The sequence below is a fragment of the Beta vulgaris genome, chromosome 3 (genome assembly GCF_026745355.1).
Source record: "Beta vulgaris subsp. vulgaris cultivar EL10 chromosome 3, EL10.2, whole genome shotgun sequence".
Lineage (NCBI taxonomy): Eukaryota > Viridiplantae > Streptophyta > Magnoliopsida > Caryophyllales > Amaranthaceae > Beta > Beta vulgaris.
Genome location: NC_079204.1, coordinates 39,811,979 through 39,834,798, shown reverse-complemented (window position 1 = coordinate 39,834,798; position 22,820 = coordinate 39,811,979). Strand labels below are relative to the sequence as shown.

At 35.7% G+C, this 22,820-nt stretch overlaps 1 protein-coding gene across 1 annotated transcript; it reads left to right on the top strand.

Annotated features, from left to right (window-relative positions):
* The first annotated feature begins 198 nt into the window (after positions 1-198).
* LOC104906527 (uncharacterized) lies at positions 199-19,852 on the top strand. The gene is made up of 3 exons (XM_010695292.4): positions 199-763; positions 14,793-15,025; positions 19,447-19,852. The coding sequence occupies exons 1-3, from the start codon at positions 284-286 to the stop codon at positions 19,691-19,693; spliced, it is 960 nt and encodes a 319-aa protein (XP_010693594.3). The 5' UTR covers positions 199-283; the 3' UTR covers positions 19,694-19,852.
* The last annotated feature ends 2,968 nt before the right edge of the window (positions 19,853-22,820 follow it).

Here is a 22,820-nt window from a genome sequence, read left to right as displayed (position 1 = left end):
TTGGACCTGAAACTTAATTTTTTAAGTTGAGCAGAACGCATCCTAAGTTAGCTAACATCGAAAAGACAACCTATTTTAAAAAGAAAAGAAGTTTGTAAAACTAAATCCACAACCAACCATTTTGAGAAAGCAAAGGTTAGGTGGGCCCTTTTTCATGAGGACGCAATTACTTCTCTTTCTCATATACACATCAGTAATGAATCAACATAAAACCCATTTCTCGCTTTTTCCAACTCAAATATATCCTACAAGACCCCTGCAGAATCTGCTAAAACAGAGAGAAATGGCCACTTCTGACGGCATAAAACACCGCTCACTTCACGTCAATGGCATAAACATGCACGTAGTAGAAAAAGGAGATGAGGGTTCCCCAGTAGTACTATTCATTCACGGCTTCCCCGAACTATGGTACTCCTGGAGACACCAAATCCTATCCCTCTCGGCCCTCGGTTACCGCGCCGTAGCTCCCGATATGAGGGGCTACGGCGACACCGAAGCCCCATCTGATGCCCGTAAATACACTTACGTGCACATCGTAGGGGATTTGGTAGCCCTGATCGACGAGCTTGGTGTCGATCAGGTTTTCGTGGTGGGACACGACTGGGGCGCCGTGATTGGTTGGTGGTTGTGCCTCTTTCGGCCTGATCGCGTTAAGGCGTTTGTTAGCATGAGCGTGGCTTTCTCGCCCAGGAACCCCAACATGAAGCTGCTAGATATGCTTTGTGCTGCTTATGGTCCAGATTATTACATTTGTCGCTTTCAGGTCAGTTTTATTGCAGTTCTACTATTGTTTTTGATAATATACATGAGATATGACTTATGAGGCATATGAGTCTATGACAATTTCCGGCTCTTCGTAAAATGAAAAATAAACAATTTTCGGCAATTGCCAGATTGGTAAAATTAAAGGGGGCTTTTGACCTATTGGTATGAGTTTTTTTTTTTTTTTTTTTTACTATAGGCGATTTATTGGTATAAAAATAAGGGTACTTTGTTAAAATCGTATAAAAATCAGTTATGATATCATATCGGTTTAAATTTTTCCTGAATTCAACTTTTCCTTGTTGAATTTAACTTAATCTTGTACTTAGATAATTAAAAACAATTTTAAATCTTATTGTATTTTATGTTCCCTATCTTTTTCTTTTTTAGGTAAAACAAATATTCCTTGTACAAGTCTGGGGCTTGAAAATCCTATTTCATAATAGGCAAGAATCGAACTATGATCACGAGGGATGAAAATAAGGACTCCAACTAACTAAGTCAGTTTTGATTCTTTAGTCTTCTTTTCAGTTTCTACTGAGAAAATAACACGATAATAATGATAATGGATTAACGGAAAAATAATGAGTTAAAAATGTAGAAAAGGTTGAAAAGATGATGTTTACATTAATGTTTTAAAATTACATCTAAGTTTTATTCAGATGGAGAAAGTATTTACTCAGTTATAATTTAGGCTTATATAATACTCTCTCTGTTTCATTTTAATTTACTCACTTCACTTTGGGGGAGAATCAAAGAGGAAGTACAAAAGTATGAGAGAGAAACTAAAAGGTAGAAAGAGAAACTGAAAAGTGAGTGAGAAAAAAAAAGAGTGAGTTAAAATATTAAAAAAGTAAATGACATGAGTAAAACAGGAGGAGAAAATAAAAGTGATATGTTACTAAAAATAGAAAAAACAATAATGTATATATTAAAAAGAAACATACTAAAAAAAGAAAGTGTAAATTAAAAAAAAAATTGAAGGAATATCATAATAGTTTTTGATATCAATTTATTAAATTGCTCCCTTTTTCATCAATATTTCGCCATCTTGCTCATAACTTCTCTATACTAATTTGACAAAGACGTGAATTATCTACTTCTTAGTACCAATTGGTAGTTTGGCCGATAATTTACAGTTCACTTTTGACTATTTCGTTATTATCACTAATTCTCTGCCCGCGTGGTGAATACTTCACATTGTGGTTTTTTAGCACGTGTTCATAAGTGTTCATTGAGACTTTTGTGACATGAGTCACACGAGAACCACAAAATATTATTTGATTGGTCTGAAATTCTGGATTCCTACTCTAGGAAACAAACTAAAAGAATCCGGAAATGAAGAAGAATAAACAGGCTCGAAAAGGATTAGTCAATGTTGGAACATTTATAGGATAATGGATTTGATACTCATATGGTTTTATACTAGAAGAGGAGGAGGTCTAGTATGCAAATGATTAGAGTACATCAAGTGGCAAAAGCACGTGGAATAATCAAGGGAGACAGAAGACTGGTCGCGGGTCACGACACCCGTCGCGAGTCACGACAGGCATCGCGGGTCGCAACCTGGGCCTCGCGACTCGCGAGCTTCTTCGCGAGTCGCGACCTATCTTCTGCCTTGGAACGCGAAAAGATGTCTTGACGGTTTTTTAGCCGTTGTGATGTGTACGTTTTCATTTTAATGACTTTTAAGGTCTTTAAATCAGTGGATTAAAGGTCTTTGATTAGTGATTAAGATGGGGGTTATGTGATTAACCACTCTAGTCTATGAAGGGGATATTTTCCTATATAACCTTTGGAATTCCTATGAGTCAAGAGTTAGAAGAAAATCAGGTTTTCTATACTCTCTAATATTCTTGCTTTGCTTAATAGAAACCTTGCAAACTTCTCTTGAATGTTCCTCACAAACACAAAACACAAGTTCTTGTTGATTCGCTTAGAAGATCATCTAAGTGGATTGTTCTCTCCATTGTATCTCATTAGTTATTTCGTGGTAACCCGGTGATCCTAGAAGGGCGAAATTAAACTAATAGGAAAGCGTAGTTTCCGTGCCTTGGAGTGGGATATCCGGTTCTCTCATTGATCGCATCTAACAAGCTATTAGCTTAATTTTCTTTTCTTTTCTTTTCGGATATGGCTCAATCACTCAAGGACATGACTATGAACTTCCAAAAGTTGGATAAGTTTGAGAGGGTGGGTTATCGAAGATGGCAAAAGAAGATGCACTTCTTGTTGACCATTTGAATGTGGTGTATGTTCTTTCAACACCCATGCCACCATTCCCGAAGATGGAGAGGAAGAGCCGTGGAGACCACAGGAAGAGGACAAAGTGGGAGAATGATGACTACATTTGCCGGGGTCACATTCTCAACTCTCTTACCGACCCTTTGTACGATCTCTACCAAAATGTGGAGAGTGCAAAGGAACTTTGGGATGCTCTTGTGGCCAAGTATATTTCGGAAGATGCTTCAAGTAAGAATTTTTTGTCAGTAATTTTAATTCATTTAAAATGACTAATGATCGACCTATTATGGAGCAATTCTATGAGGTTCATCACATTTTGAACCAAATAAGATCACATGGTATGGTGATGGATGAGGCAATTGCGGTTGCCTCAATCATTGACAAATTACCAAATTCTTGGAAAGATACAAAACATCTATTGAAACATAGAAAGGAAGACATGTCCATGGAGAAATTAGGAACTCATCTTCGTATTGAAGAGGGGATCCGGGCTCAAGATGGGGTTAAGGATACTACTCCTAGTATTCCTAAATCTACCGTGAATTTGGTAGAGGTTGGTGGGTCTAATAAGACCAAGAAATCCAACAACAACAACTATAACAAAACCAATGTTGCAAACAAGAAGAGGAAGACCTCCTTGTTGGATATGCAATGGTTCTCATCTTAAGAGGGATTGTCCTTCTAAGAACAAGAAGAAGACAAATTAAAGAATGAACAACCTAGTGTTGTTCAAACCCAAGGTAAAATTGCACATGTAAATGTATTTGAAGAAATGCATTTTGTTGCTATGATTTATGAGTTTTGTGTGTGCAGGTTGATGATTTTGGTGGATAGATTCAGGAGCCTCTAGACATGTGTGCAATAACAAGGATTTCTTCAAGTCTTTGAAAGATTTGGATGATGGTCCAATCTTGTATATGGGGAATGATTCTACGGTAAAGGCTAAAGGAATAGGCCAAGTAAATTGTTGTTAACTTCGGAAAGACTTTAACTCTCCGGGATATTGTTTATGTACCAGAAGTTAGGAAGAATCTTGTGTCGGAGGTCTTTTGAATAAGTATGGTTTTAAAGTTGTTTTTGAGTCGGATAAGTTTGTAATTTCCAAGGGTGGTATTTTTGTTGGACAAGGTTTCTTTTGTAATGGAATGTTTAAATTTAGTATTGATAATAAAATTGATACTAGTTCTATTTACATGCTTGATGTTTCTTCTCTATGGCACAATCGTTTATGTCATGTAAACTATCGTAGATTATATGACATGTCTAAAATGGGTTTGATACCTCCTTTCGAACACTAGTAGAATAAATGCTATTTGCTGCGCTGATATTGCTGCGGTTTTACCTATACGCAGCAATATAACACGCAAAAAGAAATAAAAAATAGAAAATGACATATTGTTGCGGTTCCCACCAAAAATCGCAGCAATATTGTTCAACGGATAAATTTTGAAAAACATGTGGGGCCCATAACAGCTAATATTGCTGCGGTTTCCACGTAGGACCGCAACAATATATTAAAAAACTATTTTTTTAATATATTGCTGCGGTCCTACGTGGCAACCGCAACAATATTAGCTGTATATGTTGTTTTAAATATATTTCGGCCTAGTTAGGGTTTGTTTCCCTCTCTCACTCTCATTACCTGTCCTCAGCCGTTTCTCCTCATTCTCCCCATCTCTCTCCTCACTAGGGTTTTCGCCCTCTCTCTTTGGTCGCCCTCTCTCTCTCCTTAAACCGTCTTCTCTCCTCTCTATCGTTCTCTCTCGTCGCCTTCGAAGCAATTATCGGTCCATTCTTGTTTTTGCTGTATAATTCTTCCCCGAGTTCTGGGTTCGAAGCATCGTGTTCGTTCGAAGCAGACCGACGAAGGTGCGGTGCTTCTCTGCCGCGTTAAACCGTCTTCTCTCCTCTCTATATGTGCGTGGTCGTTCGAAGCAGTCCGACGAAGGTGGTGCGTGCGAGCGAGGGTGTGAAGGCGAGCATCGTGTTCGAGTGCTGGGCGAGCGAGCGTCGTTCGTGGCTGGTGGTCGTCGGCCTTCGTCGTTCGTGGCTCGCTGGATTTCGCCGGCCTTTGTCGCTCGTGAATCGCGCCACCACCATGGATGAGAAGCAAAGGTCATGCTGTTCAGTTTTGTCGGATGGCTTGGGTTTAAAATCTTGGTTTGCGTCAAAGTCGTTCACACTTTTCTTTTTGTTTTTTTTTTTTGTTAATTATCTGTAATTCAGTAATTGTATTTTTTTTAGATCTGTAATTCAGTAATTGTAAATATTGCGTGAGTTAAAATATTCATAAACTTTCTCTTGAATATCTCTGTATTTTCCTCTCATATAAGCTGATAAAGCTTTTGTTTTTACCTATGAGTTAACAGATCTTTGTGGGTAAGATCTTTATGGGCCTTGAGTAATGAAAAAAAAATTTTTTTTTTACCTGCCATGCATATATTGCTGCGGTTTCGGGGAAGAAACCGCAGCAATATACCAGTATTTTTATTATTAAAAAAATATCTATTGCTGCGGTTTGGCCTAAAAAACCGCAGCAATATTGGTATATATTGCTACGGTTTAAAACCGCAGCAATATAATTAATACCTATTGTTGCGCCCTTAATTGTTGCGCGCCCCAAACCGCAGCAATAGGGTACTTTTTAACCGCAGCAAGTAGCATTTATTCTACTAGTGGAATTAAAGTTAGAGAAGTGTAATACTTGCGTGCTAAATAAAATTACAAGAAATCCTTATCCTAGTGTGACTAGACAAACGATATTGCTAGAATTGGTGCATAGTGACTTGTGTGACTTTCATAGTTCACCTTCTTTGGGAAATAAGAAATATGTTGTAACTTTTATTGATGATTTTTCAAGGTTTGTTACATATATTTATTATTTACTAAAGATGAAGCACTTGAAAAGTTTAAAACGTTTAAAACCAAAGTGGAACTCCAACTTAATCAAAAGATTAAAAGACTTCGACGGATAGGGGTGGTGAATATATAATCCAGTTATTTTAGTTCCATTGTGTAATTCATGAAACACCCCCATACTCACCTCAAAGTAATGGTATAGCGAAAGGAAATATAGGGTCCTAAAAGAAATGGTTAATACATGCTTTCTAATTCGGGTCTTAATGACGGTTTTTGGGGTGATGCAATTTTAATGCATGTTATATATCTTAAATCGAGTTCCTAATAAAAGAAATAAGACTACCCCTTATGAACTTTGGTGTAATAAAAAGCCTAATCTCAATTACCTTAAGGTATGGGGTTGTAGGGCAATTGTCAAATTGACGGAACCTAAAAGGAAAACTTTAGGTGAAAAAGGAATTGATTGCATTTTTATAGGCTATGCGGTACATAGCAAAGCCTATAGGTTTTATGTCATTGAGCCCAATGACTTTGTCTCTATTCCTCCGTGATAGAGTCAAGGGATGCAATATTTGATGAGACATGATTCTCATCGATTCCAAGACCAAAGGACATGATACCTAGTACTAGTTCCAATGTTGTAGATGACATTTCAATGATCATGATATACAACACCGGAAATTAGGAAAAGTAAAAGAATTAGAAAAGAGAAATCTTTTGGACCGGATTTTCAACTATATTTAGTTGAAGGGTCAAGGGAGTCAATTTCGACTCAAATTTCATATTGTTACAATATGGAGGAGGATCCTAGGACCTTTGATGAGGCTATGAAGTCTCATGATTCTGCTTTCTGGAAAGAGGCAGTGAATGATGAAATGGATTCTATAATGGGTAATCCTACTTGGATTTTAGCTAATTTACCCCCCGGTTGCAAACCCCTAGGTTGTAAATGGATTTTTGTAAGGAAAAAGAAAATCGATGGAACCATACTAAAACATAAGGCCCGGTTAGTGGTCCAAGGTTTTAGGCAAAGATATGGTATCGATTACTTTGATACTTATGCTCCAGTAGCTAGAATAGCTACTATTAGACTATTGATAGCATTAGCTGCGATTCATGGTCTAGTAATTCACCAAATGGATGTAAAAACTGCTTTTCTTAATGGTGAATTGGAGGAGGAAGTGTACATGAATCAACCTGAAGGGTTTGTGGTCAAAGGTCAAGAAACTAAAGTTTGCAAATTAGTTAGATCTTTGTATGGTCTTAAACAAGCACCTAAGCAATGGCATCAAAAATTTGATGAAGTTGTGTTGTCTAGTGGGTTCAAAATAAATCAGTCCGATAAGTGTGTATATAGCAAATTTGATAATAACGGTAAAGGAGTTATAATTTGCTTATATGTTGATGATATGCTTATTTTTGGGACTGATTTGGAACAAGTGGAAAAGACCAAAGTCTTTCTCTCTTCTAGCTTCTCCATGAAAGATTTGGGTGAAGCGGATGTTATTCTAGGTATTAGAATAATAAGAGGGAAAGGGTCGTTTTCTTTATCACAATCTCATTATATTGAGAAAGTGGTCAAGAGGTATAATGAGTCAAATTCGACTCATTTTGCTACTCCTATGGATCCTAGTATTCACTTGGTTCCGAGTAGTGGTACTCCAATTTCACAATTGGAGTATGCAAGCTTAATTGGAAGCTTGATGTATGCTATGACTAGCACTCGGCCGGATATAGCTTTTGCTATTGGCAAGCTCAGAGGTATACTAGTAATCCTAGTATGTTGCATTGGCAAGCATTGAGAAGAGTGTTAAGGTACTTGAATAAGACCTTGGATTATGTCATAACATACAAAGAGAACCTTCTATTTAGAAGGTTACTCGGATGCTAGTTGGATTTCGAATAAGAGAAGATTTCATCCACTAGTGGTTGGGTGTTTCTTCTTGGAGGAGGTAGTCTATTCATGGGCATCCAAGAAGCAAACATGTATAACGGATTCCACTATGGCATCGGAATTCATTGCTTTGGCTTCTTGTTGCCAAGAAGCGGAATGGCTAAGGAATGTGTTGAGTGAGGTGGACTTATGGGTGAAACCTTGTCACCTCTTGCTATCCATTGTGATAGTGCATCAACCATAGCTAAAGCATATAGTGAAGTCTACAATGGCAAGTCAAGGCACATTGGAGTTAGACATAGCTATGTGCGGGAAATGATAAGGAATAGTTGTATAACTATTAATTTTGTTCGGTCTAGTTTGAACTTGGCGGATACGTTTACAAAACCGTTGTCAAGGGAACTAGTGAACAAAATGAACAAAGGGATGGGTCTTAAGCCTATTGATCAACCTATGGTGAAGGAAAACTCTATTTGATGTCTAATACAACGTTAGATCTCAAATTCAAGGAGGATAGTACTTCTCTAAGAGGTTGGGAGCACTTGTTTAATACATCCCGAGGTTAGTGCTTGTTGCTACAATGTTAAAAAGGTTGAATTTATTCTTAATAAATCTTGGATAAAGTTCTCAATTGTAGGAGCATGTCAAAGATTTACCTATTATAACTAGAAGTTTGGCCGCTTCACAAGTCTAAGGCTTGACTTGGAAGCTTATGAATGGATATGGACACCAAGGCTTCATAGGTGTCGGAGGTTTAATAAGAACCTAGTTTATGTTTGTGTGTATTAGTAATTCAATAATTTTGTAATGGTTATATGATTCAAAGCTTTGTCTATCATTATGATCAAATTATTGTAAAAGTTACTTTTACTAAATGGAAATTCAATCGTTGATATTTCCATGATGCATGAACATGAGTGTTTGCGATTTATAGCAAGTTGAAAACTTTTCAACATTACCCTATAAATGGGAGGAGGATTGTTGGAACATTTATAGGGTAATGGGTTTGATACTCATATGGTTTTATACTAGAAGAGGAGGAGGTCTAGTATGCACAAGATTATAGTACATCAAGTTGCAAAAGCACCTGGTCGCGGGTCACGAGACCCGTTGCGGGTCGCGACCTAGGCCTCGCCAGTCGCGACCTGTCTTCTGCCTTGGAACGCGAAAAGATGCCTTGACGGTTTTTTAGCCGTTGTGATGTGTACGTTTTCATTTTAATGACTTTTAAGGTCCTTAAATCAGTGGATTAAAGGTCTTTGATTAGTGATTAAGATGGAGGTTATGTGATTAACCACTCTAGTCTATGAAGGGGATATTTTCCTATATAACCTTTGGAATTCCTATGAGTAAAGAGTTAGAAAAAAAATCAGATTTTCTATACTCTCTAATATTCTTGCTTTATTTAAGAGAAACCTTGCAAACTTCTCTTGAGTGTTCTTCACAAACACAAAACACAAGTTCTTGTTGATTCGCTTAGAAGATCACCTAAGTGGATTGTTCTCTCCATTGTATCTCATTAGTTATTTCGTATTAACCCGGTGATCCTAGAGGGGCGAAATTAAACTAATAGGAAAGCGTAGTTTTCGTGCCTTGGAGTGGGATATCCGGTTCTCTCATTGATCACATCTAACAATCAACATTTATATATTTCGATGCGAGAACAAGATGTTACTTGTAATAAGTTGTTTTGTTGATTGATTAATTGGTCACATTTTATTCGTGAAATGAGTTGGATTGGTATTAGTCTAGATACATCAAAATCTTTATATTAGATCTAATAAGTACTTTGTGTCAAAATTGAGAAATTATATGGCTCAAATATTTAGTATTTTGTTCTTTATTACTTACGTCTAAAGATGGTTTTTAGTGCTAGCTATCCACTTACAGAAGCGACCCCATAGGCTTCGCTTTCGCGTCTTTCTAAATTTGCAGCTCCTCTAATTTGATGAATTTTTCAATAAGATATTTTTCTGCAATAGCATTCAAAAAAGTTTCAGATAGTTTAGTATATTCCAAAAAATACTAATAATTCTGCAATAAAACTGTTCATGTCCGGTAATTCAAGGAATGGAAAAGCTACAATGAGACATTGCTTTTGCTAATTCAAATTGAACGGTGATAGAAAATTGGTCACGCAATTCCTTTGCGTATACTTGTTATATATATTTGCTTTTTTAGGATCAAAATTTATAAAATATAACCATTTTTATATACTAGTATGATATAAGAGACACTCTTATTATATATGAGATCTTATTAGATTTGTCTTATCTTTTTATAATATCAACTTACAAATATCAATAATATGTACATAATATTCTAAGTAATGGTTAAGTATTATTCTTGAGACCGTAGATGTAAAACGAGTATATAACAATTACTCCCAAAAAGAGATGCATGGAGTATTATCTGTATATCAATATTGATAACAAGTTCGAAAGTCAACTGATCTCCAACAGTTCCACAAAGGTCTTCTTATTTCAGTTTTCAAGTATGCCAATGTATGTATATTTTATATAATAATTAGTATCTTAAATTTCTTATCTATAAAATTTATTATTTCTTTTATATTCTTAATTTACTCATTGAGATGAGTCAAAGTTAGCACAAAATGACTATGATTTTTTTCATATATAGAGAATAATTTCGAATGAACTCTTTACTTATGAGTAGTGACAAAATTGCAAAGGGAAAGTATTTTATAGAACGAATGAAGTATATCAATAGGTATAACAATTATAATCAATAAAAAAATTCCACTTCGTCCCACATGTTTTTGTTTGTCATATGAAAAACTACAAAACACTATCATATTTTTGTATCTTTGGCCACATAAATATTGTGTACTTCTTCCTGGAACGGATGGAGTATATAAATACTCAGAGGAAAATTGCAACAAAAAAATAAAAACAATATAGATTACTTCCTATATCAATATACGTAATTAGGTGCATTTTAATTTAGTTGTGTGTTAAACGTTGTTCACATGTGAGTTGTCCTACATTGGAGAATGATGATAAAAAAAATACCACATTATAAGTTAAAGGAGTTACTCAAACTCTTATCAATTAGTTTTAGTATGTAACCTCCTTTGCATTTTGTTGGTGCAAAATCAGCTCGTTGAGCTTGCATGCAAGTCAATAGACATCCAATAGTTTGGTATTGAATGCCATGGGAGACTTAATCCTTGGGGGTCACCGATTTTAATTAGATAAAGTCTTGCTAACGTACTCTATTGCAATTTAATTAATGATCAAACTACAAGATAAATTAAATTCAGACGAAAAGCAATAAATAGAGCAAACAGTAATCAATCTTTTATAATTAAAGTATGAAATTCCCATACATGCCACAAACTTAGTGATAGATTTCACAACACATAAGGGATAAGCCAGGCTAAACATCTTAAAGAGGAAACACGGAGGTTATTACCTCAATGGTTCCTTGTTTCAATTGGAGAATTTGAGATCTTGCCTAATTGCACCAAAACATACCCAGATGCCTAAGCGAAATCTAATGAACTATATTCTAACCCCAAAAAGGGGTTAGACTATGCTAGTGCTAAGCTACGCTTGAGAACTAAGAAATGCTAGAGTTTGATGGATTGTGTGTCTTTTTTCTTAACAATAGTTTCTCTATTTATAGAGAATCATAACATGTAACTTCCATGTATGCTGCGGAGGGAAAATGTTTGAATCATATTTTTCATTTCTACTAAATACCCATTCCCTATTGCTGGCCTCTACTAAATACCGATTCATTACAGATTTTATGCAAAACAATAATCATATAACGTTTTAAGCACCCTAAAAATAATTAAGCTAGACTAGTTTAGGAAACACATAAAAAGACAAATATTTTTAGGGGTTTTTTTGTTAGGAAGGACCAATTAAAATAGGATTTTTGTGGGGAAACACCACATAAAAAAAATTTTGGAGGGAAAGACTAATTAAAATACTTTCGTTGGTAACTTAACACCACATTATGATTTTTCGGCCAAACTGTTAACTTTCCGGCGTTGACTTATTTTTCCATCCAAAACATTGGTTTCTTTTCTTGTTCCTCCTCCGCCCCCACCCATACGCCCTACCCACCGGAATCCTCCTCACCCACCCTTACGCCCTACCCACCGGAAACCCCACTGGAATCCTCCTCCCCCACCCCTATGCCCTGCACCCTAACCATCAGAATCCTCCTCCACCACCCCTACGTCCTATCCACCGAAATTGGAAACCCTACCAGAATCCTCCTCTTTTGCGCCCTACGATATGTGAACCACGAGAGTAGGGACCCACGAGGAGAGAGAGAGAGGCAACCAGCGCAAAAGGGGTTGGAGGATTTGAAATTGGGAGGTAAAGAAGAAGGATGAAGCTAGGAGACAAAGAGAGAAGGAAAGTGAGAGGATTTCGGGGTAGGGGGCTAAGGAAGGGGTGTTCCGGTGGAGCGGAGTATTAGTCATCATAGGGTATCAAGTGGGGAGACACGATTATGTGTCTACACCTACACTGACAATTGAACCTAACTAAATGTTCTTCAGCAAAAATTCTATCATTTCCCGAAAACAAAGTAAAGTCATGTATGTTAAGTCCTGGGAAATGAATTTGCTCTATCCATCCATTCAGGGTACGGTTTTTGACCTACGTACCTCTGATTTCTCCTAGAGGTATCACCCACTAATCATTGAACTAGTGTCTCAACGTGTGCTGCCAATGGTCCTTCTTTTCTAGATATCCCATATTTCGATATCCCATGCTTTCCTGCCTGATCATATGTAGGATTAGGATTAGGGTTGAAAGGTTGGTTTTGATAACCTCCCATAGGGGTTTCCTGATTGTGCATGAAGGTATAATTAATTGGCTGCTCCTTGTGCCATTTGTGGCGAAGGTGTATTTCCATTTGTGGGAATCCCTTGATAATAAGCACCAGTTGCTTGAGCAAATGGGGCTTGGGGGTGACGAAATCCTGGAACATTCCCCTAATAAGGAGTTCCAGCCATAGTTGGTTGCCTAGGAGGTATATAAAGTAGATTGCCTCTATCCTCCCTATGATGATCTAGTTTGATGTCTATTGTCACCAACATGTCCACCACCCATGGAAAGCGAAGGTTGATGATGTCCTGACGCCTGGTGTCAGCCATGGCTCCACTCCCGCTGCTATTCCATCACTTCTCCAAAGATTTCCATGATTACTCTCTCCATAGTTTATGGGTATTGCCCTTGTTTATAATGCACATGAGTGGAAGTTTGTAAATTGCTTGGGATAAATGGACCCCGCCTAGTTTCAAGATGGGAGAAATGTACCCTTGGAGGGTAACCTAGTGGAGGAACGTCTGGCGATGTGCCAAAACTTCCCCTTACTCTATTTAACGGAACCTCTTGTAAGGCCTTAACTAGTTTCTCATTTAACTGGTAGTGTTTTTCGACTAGTGGTTCTAGGCGAGAAACTCCTTCAGTGGCAAGAGACTTAGACATTGCCATGAAAGTTGCACTGATTGTATCATTTATATCCACAAGGATCCTATCGATTTCCTAGAGTTAATATCTCTATTTTCATCCCTTATCCTTTGGAGGTTATCCGTGAAGAGTCCGGCAGACTCATGGGCTAGAGTTATGTAGTTAGAGTCAAATTGTTATCGCTGACTCTCTCTGGCTTCTAATAGTAAATTCCTTTACTACCTCCATGAACTTTCCATACGTTTGGTGTATAAGTCCACGACCAACACTACTTGGAGATGAGCCATTCCTTGATGAGGTCTCTCAACCGACTCCTCATGACCATGGTGGACTTATTTTACCGTTATTACCATGCACCCTTGTCTCTGGAGGGACACAAGAACTAGTTTTCATGTTGTGAAAATTTGATTCACCGTGAGCACCTTGTTTATTCTTCTTAGAACGTGTTTCCGTCTAGTAAAAACAAAAAAAACCTTTTTACAGTTATTTTTTCGAAAATTTGAAGAAGATTTTTCATAATCTGACTATGAACCTTCTTTTCCCACTTTGGTCACCAAAAAACTTGTTGGTGCAAAATCAGTTTGTTAACCTTGCAAACAAGACAATGGACACCCAATAGTTTGGTCGCTGGGGGTTACCGATTTTAATTAGATAAAACCTAGCTAACTTGTTGTATTGCAATTTAATTAATGATCAAACTACAACATAAATTAAACTCAGGCGAAAAGCAATAAATAGAGCAAATAGTAATCAATCTTTTAATTAAAGTATGAAATTCTCATACATGCCACAAACTTAGAGATGGAATTTACAACACGGAAGGGATAAGCCAGTCTGGACAACATAAAGAGGAGACACAAAAGTTGTTACCTTCATGGTTCCTTGCTTCAATTGGAGAATTTGAGATCTTGCCTAATGGCGCCAGATAATGCTTCGATGCCTAAGTTAAATCTAAGGAACTAAACTATAACCCCAGAAGGGGGTTAGGCTATGCTATTGCTAAGCTGCGCTAGAGAATTAAGAAATGCTAGAGTTTAATGGATCGTGTGTCTTTCTTCTTAATAATAGTTTCTGTATTTATAGTGAATCATAACATGTAACTTCCATGCATGCTAGGGAGGGAAAATGTTTGAATCATATTTAAACTTTAACCGTTTTCTGACGCTGAATAATTGTTGTTCTCTAATGCACGTTTGTCTTCTTGTTGAACCATCCTCTGATCATCTTCTTTGGATTGTTATTCTTTGACTTTCATCTCTTAATAATCTTGATGACCTTCCTTTGAATTTTGTTGACTTTGACCTATGTTGACTTCACTTAATGGGGTTTATACTTCTATTGGGCCCTTATGTTGAAGTGCAAATTGGACTTTTGAGGTTCGATTTAATGTAGCATAATAAATGTTAATTGACATCCGAAAATGATAGTAATACGCTACGTAGATAAAATTCTTTTCCTCTTTGTTGGATTGTTCAGGTACATTTCAATTCTAGTAAATTAATCATTGTGTAGTTACTTTTTATTTAGTAAGTTTACTTTCTGGACCTATTCACTGATTTCACTCGTTTTATGGATAGGTACCTGGTGAAATAGAATCAGAAATTGCTGAAGCTGGTGGAGCCGACAAACTCTTGAGGAAAATATTTTCATTTCGCGACCCAGGACCCTTGATGTTGCCAAAAGGCAAAGCCTTCACGGATATGGCTTCTTATCCCAATTGGTTATCCCAAGAGGAATCTTCTTATTATGTTGACAAATTCACGAAGTCAGGCTTTACTGGAGGGTTGAACTATTATCGTGCTCTAAACCTGTATGTTGCACCTTCTTACACTAAGTATTATTTCGTTGATTAATTTTCTTTTATAATTAGTAACTCTTACTCATGACATTTTAGTTAAAACCCATCTGCATATTACATATATATACAACTTGGAACCAAAAGAGTACTGGTTTTAGTTTGTCTAGGCCCTAGAAAATGTATATTATTCATATATTCATAATAAGATATATATATATTACTCCAATCAAAAAATGATATTAAATAGTTTCTAAACTATATTTGAACGTAAAGATAAAATTGTCACAATATTGCAATATTAATGATTGTGTTTGGTAGCTCCAACTAGCGATAGATCCGTAACAATGGTGTTGTTTGGTTGGAAACTATTTCCCTTGCCAAATACAGTTTAAAGTTTAGATATTAGAGATTAGAGTTTGCTATTAAAGTTTTAACTTTTTGTTGAGCACCTTTAACTGCTGATATCACAACTTTTTTTCATAGACGTATTTGGTAACAATTAACTGATTGCTTAACGATTATTACCATTTGTTTGTGTGAAATGACGTTTATAGACATTTTAGTACATGTGTCTAGTATTATTATTAGAGGCAAAAAAAACAATTTAACAATTTTCTACCTAATCCTCTAAAGACAAACCTCATATTAGGAGCTTTTTTCGTTTTGAGAGTGTTTATTCTAAAACTCTCAGACTCTTTAAGGCTCTCTTAACAAAGCGTCTTGGTTGAGATGAAATGATTAAGACGAGTTTCAGTTTATAACACTTTTGTAATAATTTAAAACATATTTTTATTAGTTTAACCATATTTTTATTACTTTATGTATATTTTTTAGTTCGTGGCATAAATTAAACTTAGAATTTTATAAAGTTATCAATTTATGACATATATTTCCGTTTTATATATACTAGCATTTTTGCATGCTATGCGTGCATAACATATTCACTTTTTTTTTCAATTGATTATTCATCAATGTTACAAAAAATTTGATTCGAACAGACATTTATAATTATTTTTATATTTTTAAATATATTTTCTTAACTCAATGTTTCATTGGTTTTTTTAGTTATTTGTTTATCATTATTCAAATATTGTATTGAGAGAAGAAAACATTCAGAAGAAAACTTGTGCTCAAATAAAGTGGGAGAATTTGTGGATCAAGTTCAATCGTTGAGTATTAATAAAGTGGAAGAATCTGATTTACATAATAGAACTTACTGAACAATCATCAACATTTAGTTTTAAAAATATTATCAGTATAATTATTAATATAAAATTCAAGTTTTTATCTTTTCTTTTCATTGTGTCTGTCAAATATACTGGTAATTCAATATTTTTTCATAATTTTTCACACACACATATGTAATAAAAGGAAATCATTCCCTTTAATTTAATATTTCATTGAAATTTCAAATTTAATTTCATTGTTAAATTGTTCAATATATATGACAAGTAGAAAGAAGAAAAGATAAAATAATATATATGGCAATTTAAATTTATTAAGGGTATGTAACACCCCTATGTGTTCAGGAGCCTACTAGTAGATATTGTCCTCTTTGGGCCCAACTCGCAAGGTTTTGATTTGGTGGAGAACCAAAGTTCTATCAGAGTTTTTGTAATGTGGACACCATCTTCCCCCCTCACTTACACAATAGAAATATATGTATAAACCTTATATTTAATTATATTTTCTTTATTCTGATACATGTAATTAATAAAATTGAATGGGTAAGATTTTATATGAAAAATTGATGGTTTAGATTCTCCTCTTGTAGTGATTAGCGCCATTTGATGCTCGCTAATGCTAATACTTTGAACAATTACACCAAAACTTTCATCAAATTATCTTTGTTCAAAAGAACATTGTGACCTTTGAAATGAAATGTGAGAGTTTAACCACTAGTCCACTATAATTTGAATGCTTAATGTTTCATAGTAAAACATAATAAAGTCTTATAATTATATGTAATTATATAGACATAGACAAACCTTTTGATCTCTAACACTCTTATTAAGTAACAACATTCTCTTACCCCAATTGCATTGAAATTATTTTTTTATCTCCCAATTCCTTTGAAGTTTTTCTAAAACGATTTATCATGCCATAACTTTCATTTTCCAATTTTGCACTAGACATAATATTATGAAGAGTCCATTTTGGAGAGACGGTCTCACGTTATAGTGTTAACGTGAGACCGCTGATGTCATGCTGACATCACGCCCATGTATCAAACCAGCAATAGAATTAGTTAAGCGCTTGCACCCATTAGTTATGCTAGCCTTAAATTGCTTCTGGGTAAATTAGCTAAGCGCTGAAGTACATTAGTTAAGCGTTGAAGTACATTAGTGAAGCGCTGAAGTATATTAGTTATATCATAAAAATCATATTAAAATGCATTTTATTGACCATAATTTTAGTATCGCGCATAAATAAGTATCTCTTTCTTAAATAACTTCGAACTAATTCTCTCTTTCTTAAATAACTTCGAACTAATTCTCTCTTTCGTAAATAACTTCGAACTAATTCTCTCTTTCTCGAACTAATTCTCTCTTTCTTAAATAACTTCGAACTAATTCTCTCTTCATTGACCATAATTTTAGTATCGCGCATAAATAACCAATGCAAAAACAATGTTTACTAATGCATACAATAAATAAAACTAATGACCTTAAAATTATAACTATTGACCGCATACTATATCAACCCTCAAAGTATAATTGACCATAATTTTAGTATCAGTAATCTTATACTTAGAATAAAAAATCTTAAAATTTTTGTAACCTATCTAATCAAAACAACTAATGCACTCTATTTAATTGCATCATTAATATTCTTACATATTAACCTAAATTTCAAAAATAAATTGTATTATAGTTTTTGTAATGAATTATATATCTATATATACAATCCGACTTGCGTGGACCCGGTTCACACTAAAAATAGTGTGGACCAGGTCCAGGCACGTGACCCGTTATATCACTTTAACATACACTATATCATTTTAACATACACTATATCATTTTAACATACACTATATCATTATAACATACACTATATCACTTTAACACACCCTATATCACTTTAACACACTCTATATCACTTTAACATATACTATATCATTTTTAACATACACTATATTACTTTAACATACACTATATCATTTTAACACACACTATATCACTTTAACACACCCTATATCACTTTAACACACCCTATATCACTTTAACACACACTATATCACTTTAACACACATTATACCACTTTAACACACACTATATCACTTTAACATACACTATATCATTATAACATACACTATATCATTTTAATATACACTATATCATTTTAACATACACTATAACACTGTAACATACACTATATCATTTTAATATACACTATATCATTTTAACATACACTATATCATATCAATATACACTATCATAAACTCACGTGATATGGATCGGGTGCACACTAATTAGTGTGCACCGGGTTCATATTAGTTTTTAAGCTATATATATGTATTCTCTTGAAAGCGAGGGTTATATTGATCAATAATTCATATTACTCCCTCTATTTCCTAAAGATCTTCCATCTTTCCGTTTAAGTGTGTTTTAAAAAAATCTTCCTTTTTTTACTTTATTCTTTATTTGATTTTTTTTATTCCTTTTTACCCTCTCATGTCCTTATCATATGGTCCACCATTACACTATTAATTCAATTTTACTCCCTTTCTCTCTCCTACTTTAACCCCTTTTTATTTGTTTATTTATCTTAACCCCTTTCTCTCTCCTATTTTACGCACCCCACACCCCCACACAAATTGATTTTCATTGGTATCTGTAGTAACATTAACAAGGAAGATCTTTAGGAAATGGAAGGAGTATATTTTACCGTGCTAAAAATTTAAAAGAAATCAAAAGATTGTTTCACGAGCACAATTTAATGCCAATAACTTCTTTTTTTCCACTTCTCTCAAATATTTGATTTAAACTTCAAATTTACATTGATGAATAATCTGGGACATTACCCGGATCAACGAGTAGTTTAGAGTTTAAGGTGTACAATTTAAAAGCCGTACAATTTAAGTGTATATGGAATCAAGGAACTCATTAAAGAAACGTGTGTTACAATCAAGGATGTTTTGACTTAGTGGTCAAGATTGAGGTGCACAGAACGATAGATCACTGGTTTGAATCTCCCCTCTCTTTCTTTATGATGCCTTCGTGGCTCATATAGATAAAAAAAGAAAAAGAAACGTGTGTTATACATAATCAAAATATTTTCAAATATTAAAAAGATCCCTTTTCCTAAATCGCATAAATACTTATTAATTACTAAGAAAAGTTTCTTATATACTGTAATTGCTGAGCCAAAACATGAAGAAACCCTTATTATCAATCGAGCAGTGACTTGATTTCCTTTATGTTTGGTTGTAGAAATTGGGAACTTACAGCGCCATGGACAGGAGCACAGGTAGAAGTACCAGTGAAATTTGTTGTTGGAGACTTGGATCTGGCTTACCATATGCCTGGAGTAAAGGAATATATTAATCAAGGGGGGATGAAAAAAGATGTGCCACTTTTGGAGGAAGTGGTGATACTTGAAGGAGTTGCGCATTTTTTGCAGCAAGAGAAGCCTGATGTGGTCACAGATCACATTTATGACTTCATCAGAAAATTCTAACGGTGTTTACATTGGTAACAGTATTTAGGCTCGTAATGTCACGGGGTTTCTATGTGCTACAATTTATTAGTGGTTAAACAAGTTATTTCATACTTATTTAAAAAAGTGAAAAGATTGTATTTGTGGAAAAAAGCTTGAGGTGATTTTTATTTCTCTTGAGATATATATCGTACAATGCAGTGATATTAAGCAAAAGCTATCACTAAGGAAACTCTATCTTTTTGGAAACAATCTTCCAAACTCTATGCCTAAAATATATACTTAACACCCCCCCCCCCAAGTTGGTTGGAGCATGGGGTTCAAAAATGGCCAATTTGGACATTAGAGTATCAAATGAAGCTTTGCCAAGTGCTTTTGTGAAGACATCGACAAGCTGAGTCGATGTTGGAACATAAGATGAAGAGCTCAAATTAACCATCTTGAATGGCATCACGAACAAAATGACAATCGACTTCAATGTGCTTAGTTCTTTTATGAAAAACCGGTTTTTCGGCAATGTGAAGAGCAGATTGACTATCACAGAAGAGAGGTATACCCTTAGGAAGATGAACACCAAGGCTGAGTAACAAAGCCTTCAACCATTTCAACTCATATGTGATGGCAGCCATAGAATGATATTCAGCCTCAACAGAAGAGCGAGAGACAGTGTGTTGCTTCTTTGTTTTCCATGAGATAGGGGAGTGACCAAGAAAAACTAACCAACCAGTCAAAGAGCGGCGAGAAATGGGATAAGCAGCCCAATCAGAATCGCACCAACACTGAAGAGAAAAATCACTATCAGCACGTGACAAAATGCCTCGACCAGGAGTCCCCTTTAAATAACGAACAACCGAAGTGCGGCTTCCCAGTGCTCCATCCGAGGAGTATGCATGAACTGAGAAAGAATATGAACTGAGTAAGCCAAATCAGGTCGTGTAACAGCCAAATACATTAAGCGCCCGACCAGACGCTTATAAGTTTCCGGATCAGCAAGGAATTCGCCAGTGGCAAGGGCAAGTTTATGATTCTGTTCAATTGGCGAACCACAAGGCTTTGCCCCTAAGAGACCAACTTCAGAAACAATATCTAGTGTAGACTTCCGTTGGCATAGAAAAAGGCCTCAAGTACTACGAGCAACTTCAATACCAAGAAAATATTTCAATGAAGCCAAATCCTTCATCTTGAAACAGTCACTAAGATATGCTTTGAATGTGAGAAGCGCATCGGAATCTTTACCAGAAATAATCAAGTCATCCACAAATACAACCACATTAATTTTTACTGGACCCTTAGTGAAAGTGAAAAGAGAATAATCAGAGTAAGATTGAAGAAAACCATACTCTTTGAGAGAAGACACCAACTTGGCAAACCAGCAACGAGGAGCCTGTTTCAATCCATAAAAAGATTTCTGCAATCGGCAGACAAGAGAAGGATCAGAGCACTCAAAATCTGGTGGATGTTTCATATAAACCTCTTCCTGAAGATCACCATGTAAGAATGCATTATGAACATCCATCTGATGAAGCTCCCAATTTTTGGAAACAGCAATGGCAAGAAAGGTACAAACGGTAGTCATCTTGGCAACATAAGCAAAAGTTTCATTATAATCAATCGCAGCTTCCTGATGATTGCCTAAGACAACCAAGCGAGATTTTAGGCGTTCAATTTCACCATTAGATTTAAATTTTGTTAGATACACCCACTGACTACCAAGAGCACGTTTACTAGGGGTAGAGAAGTGAGAAGCCAAGTACCATTATCTTCCAGTGCCCGAATTTCGTCTTGCATAGAGGCTTTTTCCAACCATCATTGTCATAGCCTCCTTAAAAGAGCGGGGATCATGTCCCAAAATAATAGTTGCAAGAAACTTACGATAGTTCCCAGAAAAATGTGTACAATTAATATAATGTGCCAAAGGATACGGAGTACCTGAGGGCGGTGAACGAGACGGAGGAGAGGGAGATGGGCTATCAGCACAAACAGAGTGAGTCACATAGTCACAGAGATTGACAGACGGAAATTTGTGCCTCATAGCCATACCCATTAAATCAGACGCATGAGGAGAGTCCTACGAGTCTGGCCCAACATTAAAAGGCCCAGGAGGAGAAATAGCACTGTAGGGCGGCTGGAGATCTGAAGCGAAAGGAATAACTTGGGCCGGCCCAGCATTAGACGCAAGGTCAACAGAAACCGGGTCAAAAGCAGGTGTAGGACCAAGATTTTTGTGGACTGGGCTTTGGGTTTCAGGGATGCGGGCTGGGCTAGAATTTGGGGGAGGAGAAGATGAAGCATGTGGGTGGGCTAAAGGGGGCTCAATGGGTTGGATCGAATCATCATCAAAATCCTCAAAAACAAATTCTGCAAAGTCTTCATGAACATCATGCTCAATAGGAACAACATCATGAGGGGAAATATTAGTTGCTTTAGTATCAATAAAGGGAAAGACCTCCTAAAAAAATTTAACATCATGAGAGACTAAAAAAACACATTCATCAAGATCAAACAAACGCCAACCTTTCTTATCAAAGGGATATCAAAGAAAGACACATTTTTTACTCTTGCTAGCAAATATTATCACCTTTAGTCTTGTGATTATGAGCAAAGGAAAGGCAACCAAAAGTTTGAATCTTATCATAAGATGCGGGCCGATTGAATAGGATTTCAAAAGGGATAGGTGTACGATTGATCAAGTGAACGGCTGGTAAAACACTTTAACCCCAAAAATAAATGGGCAAATTGGCCTGAAATCTCAATACATGTCCTACATTCAATATATGTTTGTGCTTTCGTTCAACTCTACCATTTTGTTGAGGAGTATAAACACAAGAAGTATGAAAAAGAATGCTAGTAGCAGTGAAGTAGTCAAACAAGCAGTTAAATTCGGTGCCATTATCACTTTGAACTATTTTTATGTGCTGTTAAAATTGTCGTTCAACCATAGCAATGAAAGCCGTAAACATACAAAACACCTCAGTTTGATCAACCAATAAATAAATCCATACAACACGAGAATAATAATCCACTAAAGTGAAAAAATAACGAGCTCCACATGAAGAGGAATGTCTATAAGATCCCCATAAATCACAATGAACCTTCTCAAATATACAAGAGGCTCGATTATCACTCAAAGGGAATTTGTCTCTAGGAT

Coding starts and splice junctions, on each gene's coding strand:
- LOC104906527 (XM_010695292.4), top strand. CDS start 284: ATGGCCACTTCTGACGGCATAAAACACCGCTCACTTCACGTCAATGGC. Junction 764..14,792: donor ATTACATTTGTCGCTTTCAG/GTCAGTTTTATT, acceptor TTTTATGGATAG/GTACCTGGTGAAATAGAATC. Junction 15,026..19,446: donor TATTATCGTGCTCTAAACCT/GTATGTTGCACC, acceptor GTTTGGTTGTAG/AAATTGGGAACTTACAGCGC.